Here is a 23,393-nt window from a genome sequence, read left to right on the forward strand (position 1 = left end):
GGGCTAACTGCAACGCCAGCAGCAAACACGACGACAAATTTATTTGAGGCCCCATGTGGCAAGTGGCAAGTGGCAAAGTAAAAAGGCAAGCTCTGCCCCATCTCCCGTTCATCCCCTCTTTCATTCCTCCCCACAACCATCTGTCGCTGCCATGTTCAACTGCAAACTCCATCAATGAAATGAATGCTGTGTGTGTGTGTTTTTAGCAGACTTTCGGTATTTGCACCGAAAGTTCAAAAATTCCATTAATTATTTTGTTGCGTTTCTGTTGTTGTTCCTGCTCTCTCTTGTTTTTATTTTCACTCATCTTCTTCTTCTTGTTATTTCGATCCTCTGCTAATTTTGAAGAATTCGAAATTTCTTAATGGATTCTATTTTCAGCCGGCCAACTGCAATTGTTTTGCCTATTAGCTTGGGAAAGTTGTTTTTTTTTTGAGTTTTTTTCATTGTTGTTTCTTGGTTGCTTTATTATTTTTGTTGTTGTTTGTGACTTAACCCTACCCCTATATACGTATGTATATACAAGTTTTCCACATTTCCACCCCATGCCACCTCGGGTGGCACTTTAACTCTGGCTGGACCGGATGTGCTCATTGTGCGTCATTTCTACTTATCACCCAGGGGAATACGCATTAAGCATCCAGCGGCCCAACGGAAGCGCTCCATTGCCCAACAGCGGCAGCTGCTTTTGCTGTTGCTGATGCCGATGCTGTGGCTATGTCTGTGATTATTTTACAGCTAGTTGCTGCTTCTACGGATTTTACTACTGCTGAGTGGGCTACTGAATTCCCCCATTCCCATTCGCCTGTTTTTTCCCATTGTCAATTCTGGTGTTATTGCTGCTATTTTACGACTGTTGCTCTTCACTCTTATTTTTGTTATTGTCGATTCTTTTGCCGAAAATTTATATTACTGATTCTAGTTGCTGCTGCTGAATTGAGCAATATGCCAAATGACTGTGCTATGGTTAATCTCCATGCCAATTGTGTTGATATTTCGCACAGGAAATTCAGTTTGCTGATTATTCAGCTGCTTTTAATTGCTTTCTGCTTTGGTCAATTTTCTTATTATTTCTTAAGCAAATCCAGCGCATATTTCAGATTATATATACTGTATTATATATATACCAACTATAACTGCTGCGGGTTTGCTGATATCTTACTTCCAAAAATACTTTTGATATTCAACATTCCTCTGATGTTGGTCACTTTATTGAAATTTATATTGTTGAGATTTTAGCAAATTTTTGTTCATTGTTCTTTATTTTCTCTTTTTATGACGCATTCATTTAAGATTATGATACATATATAATTCCTATATATTTTTCTACAAAAAAGTGTTTGCTCATTTACATACATAGAAATAAATGTACAGTGTACAATTTACATACGCTATTAATATTTCTAAGAAAATATGTTCATTAGGTAAAGCATTGAATAAATTTTACTGATTTTATTAGAAGTTCGATTACTTCTGCTGAATTTACTATATGTCAATTCCTTTGCATATTCAACAACTGTTTCATAGGAAATTATTTTCATTTTTGTAAGTTTCCTTTACTATTTACTGATTCTTTTAACGTTTTAAATGCTGCTGCTAAGTTTAGTATGGTTTTTTTTTTATTACTATATTTAATGATTTTTCTACTATTTGCTGAATTTTCTGCATACCAATTTCTCTGTAATTTCCACAGCTATTGCTGATTAAGGATTACACTGCTGCTATTTCTAATATTCTTCTAATATTTTAATTAATATTGCTGCTAAGTTTAGTATTGTTATTTTTTATTATTTTAGGATTTTTCTGCTGCATACCAATTCCTCTGTAATTTCCACAGCTATTTCTGATTTTACAGTAGCTTCTTCTGCATTATTCGTCTTCTGGTTTCTTGGGCTTTTGATGCTGCAGATTTTTCTTCTTCTTCTGACTATTGCTAGCTGTATCTTTTAGTGGTTTTACTTGTTGTTGATTCTATTGCTCCAACAGCTACCGCTAAGGATTTTACTGCTGCTATTTCTGCTGTCGCTGCTGTTGACTTTGCTGCTGCTGTTGACGTTACGCCTGCTGCTGTTGCTCTTTCTGCTGCCGTTCTGCTCCTTCCACTGCTGTCAGAGTTACCCTTGCTGCTTGCCACCAGCCTCTGCTACTCCTACTTCTGCTGACTGCTGTCATTGCCAGTTTCCACTCGAAAGTCCAAATCCCAAGCCGTGTCCGTGTCCCTGTTCCTGTCCCTGTCCCCGACCGAGTGCTCCTTCGTTTGCCTCGTTCGTTGGCGAGCCGGCAAAAACTTTTGTTGCATGCCTCAAAAATGCGTAAATCAAACTAAAAACAAACGGCTAAACGACTTGCCATGAATTAGTATTAGTGTAAAACGGCTTTTAATAAGTCGGACAGCCGCCTCGCATCTGCATCTGCCCCAATCTGGCCATCCAAATGGTGGACTCAGGATGGTTGTTGGTGAGGCGGGAGGAGGAGGAGAGGAGGGAAGGAGGATTGTACGACAAAGTCAATTGCGGTGGCCGCAAAATGAAATTTTGTTTTAAAAAGTTTTCTCTGCACTGCAAAATGGCTCGCCATGGGCGCATAAATTTCAAAGCTGCTTTTTGTTCACTTTTTGCCTTCTCCACTTTTTTTCCCTATATTTTTGTTTTTTTTTTTTTTTTTTTACCCCACCATAACTTTGTCAACAAGCTGGGCATATGTACACAAAAAACAAAACAAAAAAAAAACTAAAGTATTTTTGGTGGGGAGTAGGAGAAAAGTACGAAAAAAAGGCAAAGAAAATGTTTGGAAATGTTTCAAAACTACTAATTTGAAATTTATACATTATGTTTATGTCATTTGAAGTGGTTCGAAAGTGGTTTCAAGAGGGGTTTTCAAAAAATTATAGCAGCAAAGCCGTTGCAGACTTTTAGAAATTATGCTGCTGCAATTTACAATTTTGTTCCTTGCTCTTTTTTTTGTTTTGTGGGTCACATAAACCAGGATTAATTGTGATATATGCTGGAAATTATTTTTAAACATGATATTGCAGTAACTGCCTTAGATAGTTGATCTATGTAATATATTGTTGTTCTTTCGTTTCGTGTAGTTTGTTGTGTTGTTTTTGTTGTTGTTGTGTTTTTTTTTCGACAATTTCAAACATGCAACATGTTGCAATAGAGTTATAAACCAGCCCCAAATTTCAAACTTTGCAGACGACTTATGTAAAGGAATGGAGAGGGGAAGAGAGTGAGGATGATGGGATGGGAGGGGTTGGAGGGGCTACCTCGCGCGTGTAAGGGCAGCATGCCAAATGGAAAAAAGTTTTTGCCTTAATTTTTGGCGTTCTTTTTCAGTATTATTTTTCTTTTGTGTGTGTGTGTGTGTGTGTGAGTGGTTTTTTTTATACTCGGCCGCTTTATTAACGTTGCCCTGTTTTAGGTAGGGTGAACTGCCGTTAGAAGGCAGAAGCAGCAGCAGCAAAAAGAAGAAGAACAAGGAGAAGCAGGAGAAGGCAACTGCAGAGGAGCAGAGCACGAACGCGAAAGTGAGGTTGTGTCATGGCAGAGAGAGGGCTGAGGTAGGTGGCCATTTTTTTTTTTTTTTGGGTGGTAGGGTCGCTTGGTGAGGGGGTGGGAGGTAGCTGTTTGTTTGCTGGCAGCAGCGCAGCAAGTAATATTTTTGCCGCATAAAAGTCAAAATATGCAAATAAAGCAGGAGCTTCTTGTTGTTGCTGCTGCTGTTGTTATTGTTATTGCAGTGAGTGTGTAGGGCAACGTGGGGGTGAGTGGAGCGGTAAGCTAATACAGCAACAGTCAGACACTACGGTGGGTTGGGGGAGGTGGGGAGGGCTAGAACAATGCGCATAGAGCAGTCGGAAAGAGAATGCAATACAGATAAATAGGCAGCGAAAGGAGAGTGAGCGCAACGCAGACATTGGGAGAGTGAGTGAGAGAGCGAGTGTGTGTGAGAACAGCGTGGCTTAAATAATAAATGTAGTACACGCTTTGAAAGAATTTACTATGCTTTGGCAAATGGAAGTTATAAAAACCAAACACACTCGCAAACAAACACACAGACAGACAGACATGCACGTACACACATACACACAGACACACACACACATGTGCAGAGCATATATAAATAAACAATGCCCCTATATAACCCGAGGCAACTCACTGAAAGCAAGAGAGAAAGAGAGCGAGTGAGGAGAGAGGTAGCGGCATTTCCATATTGTTGCTATAATCAGCGGCTGCTTTGATTCATCTGCATGCACGCGCGCGCTGCCGATAAAGGGAACAGGCAACGGGTGTAGAGGGGGGTAGGAGGGAGCAACACTACCACCACCACCAATGAACGAACGAACGAACGAACGTCAAAGCCAAAGCCAAAGCCATACTCTCATAGCTATGCTATACGGCCATACCGATTGCCGTAGCTATAGCCAAAGCTAAATCCATAGCCAAAGCCTTAGAGTACTAGTGTTGCCACCCCATCATCATCATCAAAGTCAAACCCAACCCAAACTTAAACCCAATCCATACTGAGCGAAGCAACCACCAAAACAGAACGGAACAGACACACACAGACTCCGTGACTCCGTTGGCACCCAACTTCCAACTCCAACAAATAATTTGCTTTTTTTTTGCTCTTCTTGCAATTTAGCGATGACAATGCTTAACTGTTTGACGCGCACGAACAAATCACGTCGCGCATTGCAGCACAGTCCGTAAGGAACTTTACGTCTTTCGCATTGCTAATTAGTGATTAACATTTTAAACTTGCTTGCTCAAATCATTGCTTACATTTGGTTATTATGAATCAATTATCAATTAATGCAAATATCGCCTTGTTCGTGCGACACGCGCTCCTCGCGAATGCAATTTGAATATCGTGTCGAACATGTTCGCGTTGGATGTTGCTACTCGTGCTCGAACAACAACCACCGACTGACGCCCCTTTTCAGCATGTGCGCACGGCCTGTGTTGTGGCCTTGCCAGCCAGTTCTAGCCATAAAAATGCCAAAAGTGTTGATAACTGGAAATTGCAAAGCGATAACAAAAGTATATGAATGCTACAAGCAGGCTGGCAATAATTAGTTTGTAATTATAAATTTGTTCAATTCAAAAATTTACTATGTTCATTTAAGTGCAGAGATTAATAATAGCTAGATCTTTAGAGGTTTTCTGGCTGCAGCAGCTGTTTGCTTATAGCAGCCCTTTTACTTAGCTCTTCTCTGCTCTGTTCGTTTCGTATGTTCGTTCGTTTGCTTGTGTGTGTGTGTGTGTCTGTTTTATGTCGGCGTCTGACTGCTGCGCACGTGTGTGTGTGTGTACTTCTGTGTTATCTCGCAGCCTGGTTCTGGTTCAGTTTTCGTTTTCCGTTAGTGCAGCATTTATCCTCGACGACGTTGGTTGGTTTCGCCTTCGCCCTCTGTCATTGTCACTGTCGCTGTCGCCGTCGCTGTCGTTGTTGCTCTGCCCGCACAGAGTCTCTCTGCCGTCGAAGTCGCGTCGCCTTGTATACGCCTGCTTGCTGGGTGTGTGTTGTTATTTTTCTACTTTTGCTGACGCTGCTGCTGCTGCTGCTGCGCTGCTGCTCTTGCTCTACTCTTGCTGCTCTCGTTGTGTGTGCACGTTTTTATTTATTGTTGTCGTGTGTGCTGTTTGTTTGTGTTTTATTTTTTTTTTGTTATGGTGCCAGTTCCAGTTCCAGTGCCAGTGCCAACTTACCTGAGCATATAGCTCAAATAAAAAACTTAAACAAGCAGGAGAGGCGAGAAGAAGCCCGGGGAAGACGAAGAAGAAGCAGAGTCAGGGCCAACAGCCACAGCATGTTGTTAACAACCGCCCCAACGCCTCCCAACAAACAAAGTGCCAGCCCGGGACTAACCAATAAGTAAACCAACAACAGCAACAACAAAAATACGAGAAAAAATACGAAAATACCGAAACTAAACGACGCGCAGCAGCTTCAAAACATACACACACATACACTTTAATACACATAGTCAAAGTTACAGTTGCAGCTCGAGTGCATTTAACAACAACAACAACAACAACAACGAGAACAAGAACAACAGCTGCTGCTGCTTCACTAAGTGCAGTCGACGTCGACGTCGCTGTCGTCACACTCGTCGCATATTATGAACAGCACTTGATACAAAAATAAACAAACACAAAATCAATCAATTAATCAATCTGTGAACGCCCCTACGGAGCCTACGCTAACGCCCACGCCCACGCTCACGCCCAACAACAACAAAAACAACAACAACATCAGCAACAACAAGAGAAGGAGGAAGAGGACAACAAAGAAGCAGCAGAATGTTTCAGTCATTTGGCATAGTCATCATAGTCAGTGCGCTGCTCGTTGCTGCTGCCCAAGCGACAGCGGAGCAACAGTATGCGAATTCGAATGCAGACGCTGCCGCCGAACTGCAGGCGACGAGTCAGGACACAGCAGCGACGCCGCTCGGCAAGCAGTTAACCAGATGCCGCCAAAGCTGCTATCAGCAGGTAAGTCTACAACTACTCTACGACTATGTCTACGACGACTCTTTGCCCTGCCCTGCCCTGGGTCTGCCCTGCAACGCCCCCCCTCTGGTTAGGCCACTAAAAAGATAAGAACGCACTTGATGGACACTTGTATACCGCTCGACTGAGCGCAAGACAACTGCCAAGGCCAGTCAAGAGCTCACCGGACAGCAGCAAGCAGCAGCAGTCCCTATTCCCTATTCCCTACCCCTGACCCTCTTTCCTCTGCTGTCTAACCCAAGAGACTTGCCCAAAAACTCAGCACACGGGCATTGACAATGCCTCTGACAGACAAGACAAGCGACGACCCAACGTTCTTTAATACCCAAGCTGGTCAATTGAGTTGAAGGGCATTATAAATTTGTGACAATCGGAAATACAAATATTTAAGCCGAAGCCCACAAATTAGTTGTCTTTGAAATTTGAATCCTGCCGAAATTGCTGTTTTTGAAGTAGTTGAAGTGGAAAATTCTATTTTGTTGCATGCATTTCAAACTAAAAAACAAGTTCCATATATAACACTAAATTCTTTAGTTTCTTTTGCTTATGTTTATTAAATCAGGTAATTTATAACTTAATTACAGTATCAAATACAATATTATGTAAAGGCATTGACATCTTTGAAATCTTCTATAAATTAAACCTATATTTACGGTTTTGTTGCATATATGTTAGTTAAACAAAATTCAAGCTATATTTATTGCATTAGATTTTTTAGTTCTGTTTGATGAATTTTTATTACAAAAGAAAAGTAAAATATGAATATTGTAATATTTTTAAAGTAGGATTATTCCAATTTGTATTTCTACATTGGGTATAAAAACATATTTAATTTATCAGACATAACAAAAAGAATCGAAATTACGATTATGTCTTTCATATATGTAAATATTTCAGAAATTAAAACTATCTTTAGAAAAAATATACTTTGATCTGTGTTAACAACTGCAGCATTGCTATATAAACGCAATGTTCGTCTGTCTTTCTTGTCTGTGCATTTATATGAATTCATGTCTCTCAGAGACTATAAAAGCAAGAGTTGCCCAAATTCTTAATAATAAAATGTTCGCTGCTATGAATCAAATTATATTTAGCTTTTGACCTTTTGAGGGAATAAGAAAGGGAAGACTAGAATTTTGAAGATTTCATTTGATTTTTAGAATAGAAAATAAATGCAGTTAGGTAAGGATGTCAAATTGAAATAACTAAAGCAAAGATTACTCTGTTTGTATATTTAACGGGTATTTCTCAGTCGACTTTCTTAAGTGTTTTTTCGCCGTTGTCATCGTCTTTTTATTTTTTATGCCGCTGCTGCTGCTGCTGGTCGCCTTTATCAGCGCGATGACATCGCTGCCGGTCGCTTCCCAGGTAGCTCTCTGGCTGTCGCTGTAGCCGGTTCAGTTGACAATGTCAGCTGGGTGGTCCAAGGCAGTCATAGAGCGCTGCTAATAGAGATTAGGTAACTGGGAGGGATCAGCCTGCCGCTGCCATTGGGTGTGCCTTAAAAAGAGAGAGAGAGAGGGGAAAACACAGACAAGTAAAAAACAGTGAAAAGAAAACACCATTGAAGCGGAGGGTTTCTTCTCATTGTCAATTGCACGATGACGCAGACAAATAGTATTCTAATCAAGCGGCGGCAGATGGTAACAAGTTTCAACAGGATATCCAGTAACCCTTCAAGGAAAAAATAGAGGATAAAAGTGATGCCGACTTTCAAGATCGACATTGACAAAGCTGAAATTTATGCAGCTTACAAATTTGATTAATATGGGAATACTGAAATTCTGATGCGCAGATGAAAACGAAAAGTTGTGGCTTATGAGGTGATAATAATGAAATATTACCACTATTCAGAGTCCAAAAAAACAGTTCCATTGTTTCCATATACAAATTCGATTTAATTTAAATTGAAGTAACCCTTAAAGCAAACCAAAAAAAAAGCATTCCAAGAAAGAGCTCTAAAATAAGGGCAATCTTTAACGAAATTGATTTAAATTGCCGCTTTGAATCCTGCTTTTCGTTCAAAGTCAATTAATTTATAGCTGCTCGAGGAGAAGTCAAGAGATCATTTAAAACCGTTGCTGAAACTAGCTTTGTGCATTCCGTTGAACAGCGATTAAATGTCTTAATGGCAAATAAAAAATACAATAATAAAAGAGTGCTGTTGCAGTTAAGATAAATGACAGAAATTACAGCGACTGAACATTTATGTATCCGTCGTTTACCTAGAACTTCTTGAGTGTCAATACAGAATACAGAAGAAGTAGCGCATTTTAAAGTGGTACCGAATTCACGATAAACCTTGTCAAAAGCAAACATAAACCAAACCACTTCTTTGCACTTTGGATTGTGATCATCCAAGCCGGGTATCCGCGACATTGGCTTTGACTTTTCAAAATCGAGACCTTGAAATTCCCCAGAAGAGAGGGAGAAGATAGCGGAGAGTGAAGATTGGAGAGTGAAGTGGGATAAGCACAAACAACAAAAAAAAACTAAAAACTAGTTTCAAGGGATAAAAGTGGTTTTCGAATATCCGAGATAAGCTAAACTTTTGTTGAAACTGAAACAAATCGTTCTGACTCGTTTGACTTCCATTTTCTGTTTGCTGTATTTTTTTTTTCTTTTTTGTAAACTTAATTTATGCTCTAGATAAATTGGACAACTAAATTTGATTAATTTATCAAAAAGAAGTCAAGTTTACTGTTTCGAATAATTTGATGTGTTGTTGTTTTGGAAATGTCGCCTAACCTTTGTTATCTTAAATTGACATTTCTACGAAGCGCACGAAAGTTTTGTTGTGTGTCTGTGTTTTGTGATAACTTTTCGGACAGATATTAGTTGATGCTGATGCTGATGATGATAATGATTTTATGGGAGTGGAAAGGGGAGATGGGATGGAACAATTTGTGGGAAATACTTGTTCACGTAATTAATTCGATTTCAAATGAATTCCAAATTCAATTACGAGTCTTTTCGTTTTGTATTTTGTATTTTAATTATTTACAAGCTGCTCGAGAACAATCAAGCAAAGCCAATGACAATGGAGACATTTTTTGCCTGGTCGTCATTTGTTTGCTAGAACAATACAGACTGAAAACGGATTAGGGATTAAAGAGGAAAGTTGCTGTGTGGTTGGTTCCACTTTTGTCCAAAAGGGATTAGTTAAGGGGAGCGGCAAAACGATTTAAATGCAGATTGACCAAAACATTCCAGAAAACTGCGCAAATTAGAGAGCAACAACAAAATTCCAGAGATGCGAATCGTCGTCATTTACTTGCGTCCTCATTGCTTCCCTCGGCTCTAAATATTTCCGCTTGATAGGAATCTTTTTGATTTCCAAAATCAATAAAAAGACACAAAAAACAAGCTTAAAATGCGCAGTTAACTGGCCACGACTTCAAAGTACCCGGTAGCTTTAGGCAACAAATTATACTGACTTCTAATATTTTTGGAAATTTAGTTAATTTATTATGCAAACTTAAGGAAATTTGTCAAATGAATAAAATGAATTTTGTTTTTATTTATTAAATACTGATTACTGAATATAATAATCAAATACTGAATTTTAAAATTGACTTATTATTTAAATTGAAACATACTGAATAAATACTAAATATGAAAATATATACTTAAATACTGAATATTACATTTAATAAAATATCTACTAAAATTGGCATTTAAATACTAAGTATTGAAATTCATTCTTAAATACTTAATATAAAATTTGATTAAATATCTACTGAGCATTAAAATTGATATTTAAATACAAAATGTTGACATTGTTATTTAAATACTAAATATTAAAATATATACTAAATACAAAATTTGATTAAATATCCACTAAATATTAAAATTGACGTTTTCATACTTAAAGTTAAAATTGATATTTGAATACTAAATATTAAAACGTATACTAATATACTAAATACTAAAAATCAATAAATATTTACAAAATATCAAAATTTTTACTTAATTTTTAATGTAAAAATTTATATACTGAATAAGTTCTACAAAACCTAATGAGCTTTAAATTAATCAACTTCATTTAAGTGTGAAAACAATTCTGAGATATATAAAGTTTCCAACTTTCTTCATTAGTTTTTGGACGAATTTGTTGTACAATTCAAATGATTACAAATTGAAAATGATTGCTTTTGAATTGGCTATTTTGATTGAATAGTTATTTATGAAATTGAAAGGTTACGTATAAAGAAATTCTTACACATATTTCGTAGCTACAGCTGTAATAGTTTGCTCAAATTCGAGGCCTATAAATTTGCGGAATTAATGCTGCTAATGAGGCGGATTAGCAGAAGCCTCTGACTGTCAATAAAACGAATTTTATATTGCCAATAAATCATGAGACCCTTTTGTAAGATTCTCGCTACCGGGTACAAAATGGAAAATCAGGGGGAAAAAATGTTTTTTTGGAAACGTTTGCGGAAGTTGTGCTGAATGAATTGTGCAGTGAAGGGGGAAGGGGGCAGGGGAAGGGGAAGGGAAGAGAAACGCAGTCGATGCGCTTGATTAAAGCGTCACACAAAAATTTGCTTCGATGATCCATATTGTTGGCGTTGCTGCTGCATGCGGAGTGCATATTGACCTCTTAAGGGTTGCTGCAACCCTACATAACATACTACATATATATGTATATGTATATATAGTATGCAGCACTGGGGCTGGCTAATTTCACGCCTGTCCGGATCTAATCCCTGGCACAGGCCACCAAGCCACGAGCGTCGCTCAATCAGCGCCAAATTAACACCATAAAACTTGGCAGCATCCAAAAAGACTTTGTTCGTTGATTTTTCGGGGCAACTTTCTTGACGAACAAAAGCGTGAAGAAGGCGATGGAATAGGAAGGGGGAAGCGGCGGCGGCGGCGTCGGAAGAGAAGTGGCAGCATGGAAGGGTGGCGCGTCTTCTTCTCTTCTTTTTTTTTTTTCTCTTTGTAAGCTTTACTTTGCTCAAATATTGTAATGGCCATGTGCGTATGCCGGGCACGTAGCCTTTGGCTGGTGGTGGAATCTGTTCCGACAGCGCTTCAATAATTGACAAGCGCAGCATTTGGCGACTACGTGCCACCAGAGCAGCAAACTGGGCAACGGCATCGGCATCGACATCGACATCGACATATTTCGACTATGGACTATGGGCAGCTCATAAAACTGCTCAAAACTGACCTGGATGGGTAATTTATGTGGCCTGGGTGTGAAACGTTGTCCAATTCCGTGGGCAATTGCATGTAAAAGTTGTTCGCTGCCTGCGTTTAATTTATATGGGCCAACAACTATGGCCCAGGTAGGCCACAAGATGCTCTCTCTCTCGCTCTCTCTCTCCTTTACTTCAATTTACTTTACTTTACTTTCTCCCTCTCACTCTCAATGGAACATTTGCAACGATTGTGGGTTGGCGGACAATGGACAGACTGAGAGACAGACAGACAGACTGAAGGAGGCCTCTGACTGCCTGCTCAGCGTTTTCATTGAGCGTGTGGTGTGCGTTTTGTTTGCTCTATGCCAACTAGAGATGGCTGCGTGACACGACAACGTCCAAGCACTAGGCGATATATATATAATATATATGACGTTATTTCTGCTGACTGACTTATTGATGTACTGTCTGCAATTTGTACAATATTTTGTCGTTTTTTTTAAAAGTCTATTCTTATTAAATTAAATCTGGAATTCAAATTTTTCGTAAAGTATATCGTATAATGGATATCTGTTATGCACTTTTAAGCGCTAATATTCATAACTAACTCATGACACTTTAGTATTATTTTTAGTTCACTGAGCTTTTCAAATGTGCAATAAATTTTAGATTTTTATTAAATCGGGCAACTCAATATTTGATTGTTATAGTAACCACTTTGTTATAAAATATTGTGCAGTTATGCCTAAAAAGCCATTCATTATAAAATATACATATTTAACTAAGATTTAGAAGCTGTTTCACAATGAAGTACAATTCTACATGTTGTGTAGTTATCTTAATAATGCATATAGTCATGTAATAACTAAGCAATAGTTGCCTAAAATATTTTTGGGGCAGTTCTTTTTAGTATTCTAATAATCGAGGTGATTAACCACAGTTACTATCTTATACTGTATACATTACTATTACATTGTATTATTTGTATGTTCTATTCAGTATCGAGTTGATCAATCGCAGCTTACAATCTTATACTAGATATTTATTGCACTGGATGTTCAATTATTTATAGTTGCATTAAAAAAACATAGCGCAATCTTTATTCTTTAATAATTATTGAAATATTTTTTGATTGCGTTGAATGTAAATTAGGAAATGCAGCATTGTAAAGTTGGAAAGTTGTGAATGAATTATTTGACTGTCAAATTGATTTGATTTCTTAGCAGCTGCATTAGCAAACGATACCAAAAATATAATATACATAATATATAAAATACTGTACTAGTTTACTCACTTACACTCTCTAACCAATACGATAGTTTTGTAGCGATAGCGATAGTGTGGCGATCACGGTCGCATCTCGAATTGGCAACAACTGTGCCATTCAGGCAGTCAGTCACTCATTCGTTCATTCATTTGCCGCCTTATTGTTGTTACTTATCGCCCAAGTTGTTTCGCAAAGGCCAAAAATTCAATTGAGCGGAAAATATGTTGTCTTTGCGATTTTCCTTTTGGCATGCTCGTTTATCTGGCCGCCTTATTGTGTAATGATGACAAAGTGCTCTTGCTGCTGCCGCTGCCGCTGCTCGTGATGACGATGGGTGCCTCTGCCTCTGCCTCTAACTATGACTGTGTGACTGTGCCCTGCCCTAAAGACTCTGTTGGCCTGCTCTGATGCCCGGCCATCGTTCAAAGCACACACACACACACACACAAACACATATATACAGAAAACAATCCAAATGCCGGTGTCGTCCCTTTCTCAAAGGCAAAACCAAAACCAAAAACTCTCGATTCTTCAGTTCTTCAGTTCGCATCAGCACATTCATTCATTTGTCTGCGTGCTCATTCATAAACTAAACGGACAGGACGCTGACTGTGACTCGGCCTGTTGTCAGAGAGCCCGACCAGGACTTGCGAATGGAAAGGAAAGGAATGGAATGGAATGTCCTTCTATCCTAGCAGCTGTCGCTGCTGCGTAGCTAAAGCGACAGTTGACAAAGGCTAAGCAGGCAAGTCCAGTTAGTCCACAGTTTCATCTCTCTACTGACTGCCGACTACCGACTGCCAACAGCGTAAAAATTTCAATTCGCCATACAACTTTGCGGTCATTTATACACACACACACACACACACATAGATATCTCTCACTGTGACTTTTTCCTAGCCAGGCCTTTTATATTACAGTTACAAATTTGCGTCTATTGTTGGTAATGGCGTTCGTTGTGGAAAGTGGGAAGTGGGAAGTGGGCGGGGGAAGCGGGACAAGTTGAGCGGGAGATGAGCCTGCGGGCTCTGTGCCTGATTACTTTTTCTAGCTTACTTAAAATTCGATTAGGCCACGCCCACTAACTAACTTTTTTGCTCCCCCCTTTGCTGTTGTTGTTGTTATTGCTGTATCTCATCTCTCTCTCTTTTCGCTTTTTCTCTTTTTGTATTTTGCAGTTTGCGAGGGATCGGCATGATTGCACGGATTTCGTTGATTGCAGAAATGTAAGTACCATCCCAATGTCCATATAATAACTACTATAAAGGACACCACACACACACACCAACACAACGTATATACACTATATATAAAGTACAGATATATATATTTGTAGATAGCTAACCCCTTCGGGGCTGACTCACTCACACGCTCTAAAGCACACTCAGGCGCAACAGTTAATAATTGTTTTGCTTTCTTAACCCCATTCAAGTGCCGCACAAATTGGCTAAAAGCCGCCCCAACTTTGCGCGAAACATTAATTAAAGCGCAGCACTTGAAGAAGCCAAAGTCGAGAGTGCTCTCAACTGTCAGTTGCGCGTTATTCGTTCAGCATTACAGCAAATGCCATGTAGCATCTATCAAATAAAACAAAAGACTAACTGCTCCTTAAATAAAAAGAAGAAATCATATAATCGTCTATCAAGCTTAGTTGAAGTTACAAATTAACAAAGGCTAACTATGAATATAGTATATCTATTTTGTTGAAGGAATTATAAACGATAGTAAGAATGAATAAGAATATTATGATATTAGAAGATTGTAACGGACTATAGGGGACATCTTTAACTTAAAGTATTCAGACTCTTAAGAGGTAAAATCCATCAAAGTGCACTACATGCAACGAATGCTTCGATAATTAGTTGTTGATTGTTCATTGATAGATAATTGCATACACATAAAAAAAAATGAGCAATCATTAACATACTAGTATATCAATAATTACATTTAAATCAAATTAATCAGACAGGCGAAGTTTTGACAATGTATTTCGATAATTAGCGCAACACTTTTAGAGAATACATTTTAATCTAGGTGTATTTATAACATCGGAAATTAAAATGACCACCAAATTTTAGTCTAGCAACTTAAGCGATTAGGAGTTAGAAATATTGCAAATTTATTAATAGATTTTGAGAATCGCCGAGAATTAAGTTACAATGTTGAAAACGAAAGAAGTTAACAGAGAGCAGAAAGTTTAAACTAAAAAAGTAAACAATTTGAGAATCGCGAAGAAAAAGAAACTGATAGTTTAAAGTAAAGAACTTAATTCAAATTGAATAATAAAAGTCACAAATTGGAAGTTCCATTGGTGAAATTAAAAAAGGAAATAGAGCATAATTTACAAATCAATTCTAAATATGAAAAACGAATATTAAAAGTTACGTTTTGCTTTGTTAACAATTTGATAATGTCCGAGAGGAAAGCTAAAAGTTTACCTAACAATTAAAATTGTTTATTAAACAGTCAGAAATTAGAAGTTACAATGGCGAAGTTAAGAATGTGAAATGATTAGATCTAGAAAGAATGCATAATTTACTAATCAATTCGAATTAAAAAGAAAATTAACATTAAAAGTCACCTTTAACACTTTGAGAATTGCCGAGAAGAGCAGCCGAGGGATTAGCAGGCAAACTATTGCCATAAAATTGAAAGTGAAACTTAAATATGGCCGCCTATTGACATCGTTGGCATGCAAATGAGTTTTGCGAACCCACAGAAAAAAAAAAGAAATTTGAAAATGTTCATTATGGCATTGATTGGCTTGAGGATTGCGAAACGCAATGACGATGACGATGGCGATGGCGATAGCGATGGGGATTTGTGTTTGAATTTTGAGAACGCTGGCACGTCGATGGGTTAAATGTTGTTGCTGTTTGATTGCTGCGGGCGGCTGGCAAAATTGCGTTGCCAATTTTGCGGGCAACGCAATCGCGAATCTTGTGTCGCTCGCTCGCTTGCTATGTATCTATGTGTGTGTGTGCTTGGGTGTGCGTGTGTGTGTGTGTGTGTATCCAATGACTATTGCTGCAACTCTATGTGTTGTTTGACTATTTAACCCGAACAGTGCCGTCAAAACTGCCAACGGCAATTGGCGCCCTTTGAACTGCGTGTCCATCACGCCCAACGACAAGGCGCCTTGGTGCTGACGGACATCGGCTGGGATGAGTTGATTGCGAACGCATCGCGTCAATGCCTGATCACCTGGGAGGTATCCGGTGGCGGCCTCATGGGCAACCTGCTAACGGATACGGCACGCGCCGAGCTATCACTCTGGCCGGATACGGTCTACAACATACAGGTCACCTGCAAGCATAAGGTAAGTTACCCAAAAATAGTACGAAAATTAACTTTCGAGATTTGACTGTAATAGACCCTTTACAGGAGAGTATTGAAAATGTTAGCAAGTTGAATTCGATTTGTATTAAGTGTTTATATAATATAATATATTTAATACTAAAGTGAAGGGTCTCTCAGAAAGTATCTGAACAGAAATCTGCGGTCTAGACTGGACTGTAATAGACCCTTTGCTTTATATTCAGCTTCGCAAGTCGAATTAATGTTGTATTAAGTGTTTGCATAATATATTTATTACTAAAGTGAAGGGTCTCTTAGAAATTATCTGAACAGAAATCTGCAGTCGAGACTGGACTGTAATAGACCCTTTACCTTATATTGGACTACTCAACATTTTTGCAATTTGAATTTTATTTGTACAACTATAAATTATTCTTTATTTTAGAGGCATTTAAGTATGCAAATTCTATTTATTAATAAAAAGTGAAGTAACAAAAAGTATGCAATAAGAAGTGTGAAGTCAAGTCAAGTAATAGAACCTTTACTTTATATTTCACTACTAAACATCTTAGCAACTTGAATTTGAATTATTCTTTATTTAGAAGCATTTAAAAGTAGTAAGACAGCAACACTCAAGAATTGACTGTGATAGACCCTTCAATTTATTTTATTATCATCATGTTTTGGCTGCAATAGTTTCTACATTTTAAATCTGTTATCAGACGTCTTACATATCAAAATGAATTAGAATTTCTCATTATTTTAAATGTAAAGGATTTGATAGCGGAAACATTTGACTGCCTTAGACTTAATTAATACTTTATTGCAAAAGCAAAGGGTCTAACAAGTCAGAAACCCCCAACCAACTGTCAACTAACCCACGCTCTCTCTCTCCCTCTCTTTTTACTTTCATAGCTAACGGGTATAATGCGTCGCTCTCTCAAGCTGAATGTGGATACACATCAGTTGCTGTCAACGTCACCGACGTCAGCAACGACAATCGCCAATCGCCGGACAACTGCAAGTCGCGTCGTGTCCATGTCAGCGACATCAGCAGCATCAACAACAACAACAGCAACAGCAGCAATCACAAAAGGAGCTGCAACAGTTGCTGCTGCTGGGATTGCTGGTGTAACCACAGTGCAACAGCAGCATCAGCAGCAACAACAACAGCAGCAGCAGCAGCCACAACGTGTTCGTCCCACGGACCGTGTGTATATCATCAGTGCGTTGCCAACGGCCAGCCAATTGAGCGGCGTTGTGTATCCGGCATTTGGTGCGTTGGCCTTCTTTCTGGCCCTGCTGGTCATGTTCCTGTTTCTGCGTCCGCAACGCAAGCGAACAACCGATGCCGATGCGGACACCGCATCGCTGCTAAGCGGCGGACGTCGTTCCTCCTGCAGCGCATCATCGTCACGACTCTCCATGGACAACAATTCCACGTTGCATGTGTAAGAGCAAAAAACTGTAGTGAAAACAAAAACCAAAACAAACAAAAAACAAAACTCCCACACTTCCAAAACAATTGCAGCAACTGCAAAACAAATGAAAAGAAAAATACAACAATACAGAAAAACAAAAACACCAAACTATCAGAATGTAGAAGAAAAAGTAAAAGAAGGAGAACAAAATCAATCCGAACTAAAAACAAAAAAAAAAAAAAAAAACAAAGAAAAAATTAAATGAGAACTTGTAGTCGTATATGTCTGACTATGTGATATTCTGCACCCAAATTGTACATAACACACACACACATACAAACACATCACACATACACTCATATACACATTCACACACACACACACACACACATGCGCTGAAGCAACATGCATAAAAATAAAACTGTTCCCAGGCCAAGTTTTGTGTAGCATACTTTGCGGCATCTGGGAACAGCTCAAGAAATGAAAATATCTCACATCCAAGTCCAAAAAACAATTTAAGTGGAAAAATCAACAAAAATCGCAAAAAAAAAACAAACAAACAAATTTGTTCGCTCAAATCATATGTTTAAGTTTTACCTTTTTAGCGTATAGGCCAAAAAATGAAAGTCGAAGTAGGAGGAAAATGAAAACAGTCATACAAATTATAAGTATATTATTATTATTATTATTATTACAATTATTATTATGATTATTATGAACTATTATACAATTACGCCTATATACATACATAACATACTATATCATAGAATTATACATCATATTGCATATATATATACATTTATATATATCAAATATATATACAGACAAGTATTTAGAGTATTATCGAGGGGCTTCGGCCAACAACTACATACACCAAACTAAATGCAACAAATTGCTACAAATTTTATGCAACAAACAAAACAAAAAAAAAACCTAACAAACAAAACAAAAACAACAATTTTTTTCTCGTCGCGTCGCTTTTTCAATATACATCTACATATATATAAATATATATATACATATATATTACAAATCTTAAAGATCGCATGTCGTTTATAATTCGTCGTCTTTAACAAACAAAAAAAAAAACAAAATAATGACTTAAATTAATTCCGAAAAAATCGCAAAAAAAAAGACAAAAAACTAAAATCAAAATGAAATATTTTTCAAAAATTTTAAATGTTTATACTTAGCTAAAAACCAAAAACAAAAAGAAAAAAATAATGAAATGCATTGAAAAATCGTAAACTACATAAACATACAGTACATACAACAAACATTAACATTACATTAAGAACCGCGTTCCGAGTTCCACAATCGCAAGCGAAATGTTTTCTCAATTATGTTAGTTGTAATGATTTCGAAGCATTGCGTGGCAAGTGGGCAACAACCGGCTTTTTGATGAATAAAACAAAACAAAACTAAAACCGTAAAGTGAAATACAAAACAAATACAATTATGTACAACTTAAAGACAACAACAAATAACAAAAACAAACAAGTTTACTAAGAGGAATATTGAAAAGCTTCGCTACGCAAAATGCCTGTAAATATTTAAGCGTCAAAATAGCATAAGGAAAGTTTGTTGGATTGTTTTTTTTTTGTAATTTTTTGGTAACAAAATATGAAAATAACATAATTCGAAAATCGTCAAAATCGTATTCAAGAAAGTAAAGAAAAAAAAAACAAGCTCTTTTCCAGGTCAAAGTATCCTCTACATAAGTATTAAGATTAAGTGCCAGAAGAATACAAATACACACAGAAACACACACACACACAAACTGCAAATGAGGCTAAAACTTTCTATCTGTTTGTCTGATACCATAAACACAAACACTCACACACAAACACACTCACACCTCCATAGACAGATACATTAATGATAATCATCTACAAATCCGTAGCATATATAATACCTAAGAAATCGGACCAACTTCGTGTTGATTTTTGTTTCTCGTTATTCAGTTCTCATCCAACTTTTCAATGACTTTCTTTTTATGTAATTGACTGAGAAATTCACACATACGTATTTAGGAATATTCATACTCGTAATACTCAGTAATTTCCATATAGGCGGCCAAATATTACCACAAACAAAAAAAAAAGAAATTAACTTAAAGCTCAATACGCTCAACTATAAAACATTATAATAGATAGGTATGGTACTGCAATAGATCAACATAGAGACTAGATAAACAATAATGAAATGAATTAACATAAAATCCACATTCAAACCAACAAACAAACAAACAAACATGCGTTCACACACACACACATACACACACACACACACACACATACACACAAAATACATTACAATGTAGCCAACGGTAGTTAGAGAAAAATATCCAAAAATAAAAAAAGAAAAAACTAAAAATGATAAAATAAAATAAACTTTGGAGTGCCGAAGTTGTAATACCCTTGCAACAACAACAACAAAATGAAAAGATAAATACTGAGAACAGCTTGCGGGTATTGCGAAAGCAACCATTTTTGTTGAGTCTGAAATTCTAGAATTATATTAAAGTATAACATACTATATACCATATATACATATAGACATAACATAGCTTGCCTATACAAATCAACAAACTGACTAACCGGAAAAGAGCATACAAGATTCGGTGCACACCGAAAGAACACTATATAAATATATACATATACATATGTATAAAGCATACCGCAAAACGTATGTTACTTGTTTTTAGTTCATAAGTAACGATAATTTTTTTCATTTTTTTTTTGTATTCTTTTTTTTTTTTTTTGATGGAGCACAATGCATATGTTGGTGTAAAGTATAAATATTGTTTTTTGGTATGCTATAATTATTATTATTATTTTTATTTGATTATGTAAATATAATTTGATTTGTTATTGCAAAGCATTTTGGGGTTTTTATTACATTTGTGCTGTTGGCATGGGGAATATATTCGGAATATCGACTCTATCGCGATTGTTGGTTGAGGCCCCCGAACTAAGTCATCGATTTTTGTTCTTGGTTTTTGGTTTTTTGTTCCATCCGCGCTGCGCCATGGATGGATGTTGATAAAAACAAAATGGATAACCACTTACCATATAAATTGGAGCTGGAAAATATGCCAACGATAAAAAAAAAGAAGAACAGAACAGAAAAGAAAAGAAAACAAGCTTTCCACCCCGACTCGTTCTCGTTCTAGTTCTCTCACTCGATGTGAGGCGTTGTCCTTTATCCAATTGGTTTGGTTTCCTCGCTCGGTTTACCTAGTTAGGGAGTTGACGCCTCCACCCTCGCCTCCCCTCTGCCCTCATTGTTCCAGCCACATTTACATTTATGTATTTTTGTGGTTTTCCAACTTATGCCATAAATATGCCCAACTACACGAGAGCATTCGCTTCAATTTTGATTATTCCAATTCTCTTGATATTTAACTAAGAGGTTTTTTTGCTCCCTCGCATAAATGTGCATACATTACAATAGATTTGGCAGGCAGATCGAACAGAGAGGGTTTTACTCTGGGGTTAAGGCTGAAAAAAATGGAATCAAATGGAATTGAACTTACACCAATTTATTTACATATTTAAAGATAATGCCATTAAATATTAAATCTACAAATTTCGTCAAGATCGTTCGTTTGATTTGATAGTTATAGATTTCTTTCCTTTCTTGAGGAACATTCTAGCATCGTTAGTAGAATTTTTGTGTACCTAGTTAAAGATAAAAAACATTTATTTACTTAAATATAATGTTGTTAGGTATTGATTCTACAAATTTCATCAAGATCTCTCGCGTAATTTGTTAATTATAGATTTGTTTCCCTTTTTTGAGCAACTTTCTACCTTAGTAAGTGGATTTTGTATTTACCTAACCAAAGACATAAAACATTTATATGTTCAAATATAATGTTATTAACTAATGATTCTAAAAATTTCATCAAGATCGCTCGCGTCACTTGTGAGATAAAATAAGCAAAATATTCGTGAGCAACTTCAGCTGTGTTTTTGTGTATGGATTTCGTTAGTCTGTTGATACTTTAATGGATTTTGTATTTGCCTAAGCAAAGAGGCACAACGACACACACACACACACACAAACACACAGAACAATAATGTGTTTTAGTATATCAGGGGATTTGCCGTCAACTCGAGATAATTTCAAGATGCGTTCTCCCCCCGTCCCGCATTCACTGCTCTCGAAATTGTATCAAGTAACTGTTAGCTCGCTTGGTTGCAGCTTGTGCTTACTCCAATTTCGTGATTTATTTTTACACATTGTAACACCTTATTGTACGGTAACACACGCTAGTTGTAAGAGTTTTGGATGACGCAAAGGTAAACAGCATCGTTACAGATTGTGTGTTCCACTTGAGGAATTGTTTTGAATTTCAATACCAAAAAAATGAAGAAAAAAAATAGAAGCGAAATGCCACTAGACACAGCTCTAGGGTCGGTTCCCCAGTCGCTTTCTCCTCCCTCCCTTCCTCCCTTGCTCCCTCCGACCCTGTTCTCTCTGTCATTTGCTGTTTGCTCAATGTTATATAGCCCACACTGTACAACAACAAATCTCAAGTTGCATTATCTCAAGTTCCATTTTGGGAGAGCTAAGGGGTTGTACCAGAGAAGGCTGCAACGCGGGCTTCTCTAACTGTGGGGCATTTTGTTGGTCGTCGGTCGTCGGTCGTTGGTTCGTTGGTTCGTTGGCCACTTGGCTTCCCAGCTTGGTCTCCATTCTGTGTGCTCGTTCTCAAGCACTTTTTATAAACCAAATTAAATTTATATGGCTCCCGGCAGCAGCCTCCCATTTTACTTTGCCTTACACCCACACTGCCACACTGCCACACCCCTGGCCTGCTCTGCCCTCGACTCATTCCCTTGTGCTTGACGCTGTCAACTGCCAATTAGCTGAGCATTTTTCAACATTTTAAATTGTCTTGCCGAGTGCGTGGCCCCAGCTCTGGGGCAACACTTGAGTGAGTCGTTTTATGCGACAGCCTCGATGCCTCAATGCCTCAATGCCTCAGATTTTTACTCCTATTTGTTGTTTGAGTTGTTCTTGTTGCTGTTGCTGTTGTTGTTGCTGCTGTCAGCTGTGCAGCGCGTGCTTCATTTATCAAAAAGCAATTACAATGTTATGGGCAATTCGATGCCCGATGTTTGCTCTCTCTCTCTCTCGCTCTCTTTCTTTCTGTTCCCATGGGCAATATACACACATACACATGTACTTGTCTGTGTGTGTGTGTGTGTGTGTGTGTTCACTCGGTTAGCTACTCGACGTCATCAGCCAAAGCAGCAGCCACCTGCCAAAACAGCCCAAGAAGCAGCAGCAATTTGATTTCGGTTTGTTTACTTTGTTGCTGTTGTGTTTTTTTTGGTCGTTTATACCCTGTAAATGACCCAACAAGGTGGCCATGCTGTGCTACCGTTTAGAACTGCACAGAGTATTGGCAAGTCGTGTATGTCTCTAGCATTTTTTTGCTTTCTTCACAATTTCTAATCAAAAGTCAAGCCACAAGCTGAGAGTCGATTGAGTCGTGTGTCCTTCACTACACATTTCTGTCTGTCCGTCCGTCCGTCTGCCTGTCTGTCTGTCTGTCCGCCTCTTTCTATGCAAATTAGTCGCTCAGTTATGAAGCAATCTTGATGAAACTTCGCAACAGCCACGTCTTATTGCTGTAGGCGGTTGCTATGCCCCAACTGACCGAATCGGTTGGCTATAGCCTATAGCTGTCATAGCAATGATTGTGCGAAAATTGCAAATTAAA

General features: G+C 37.8%; 1 protein-coding gene across 1 annotated transcript; it reads left to right on the forward strand.

The window, feature by feature from the left end:
- Positions 1-5,350: 5,350 nt before the first annotated feature.
- LOC133848398 (transmembrane protein fend) lies at positions 5,351-20,096 on the forward strand. Its single transcript, XM_062283954.1, has 5 exons — positions 5,351-5,521; positions 5,686-6,500; positions 14,117-14,164; positions 16,006-16,257; positions 17,151-20,096. Exons 2-5 carry the CDS (start codon positions 6,309-6,311, stop codon positions 17,688-17,690), a joined length of 1,032 nt encoding a protein of 343 aa, XP_062139938.1. The 5' UTR covers positions 5,351-5,521; positions 5,686-6,308; the 3' UTR covers positions 17,691-20,096.
- The last annotated feature ends 3,297 nt before the right edge of the window (positions 20,097-23,393 follow it).

Source organism: Drosophila sulfurigaster, chromosome X (assembly GCF_023558435.1).
Source record: "Drosophila sulfurigaster albostrigata strain 15112-1811.04 chromosome X, ASM2355843v2, whole genome shotgun sequence".
NCBI classification, from domain to species: domain Eukaryota; kingdom Metazoa; phylum Arthropoda; class Insecta; order Diptera; family Drosophilidae; genus Drosophila; species Drosophila sulfurigaster.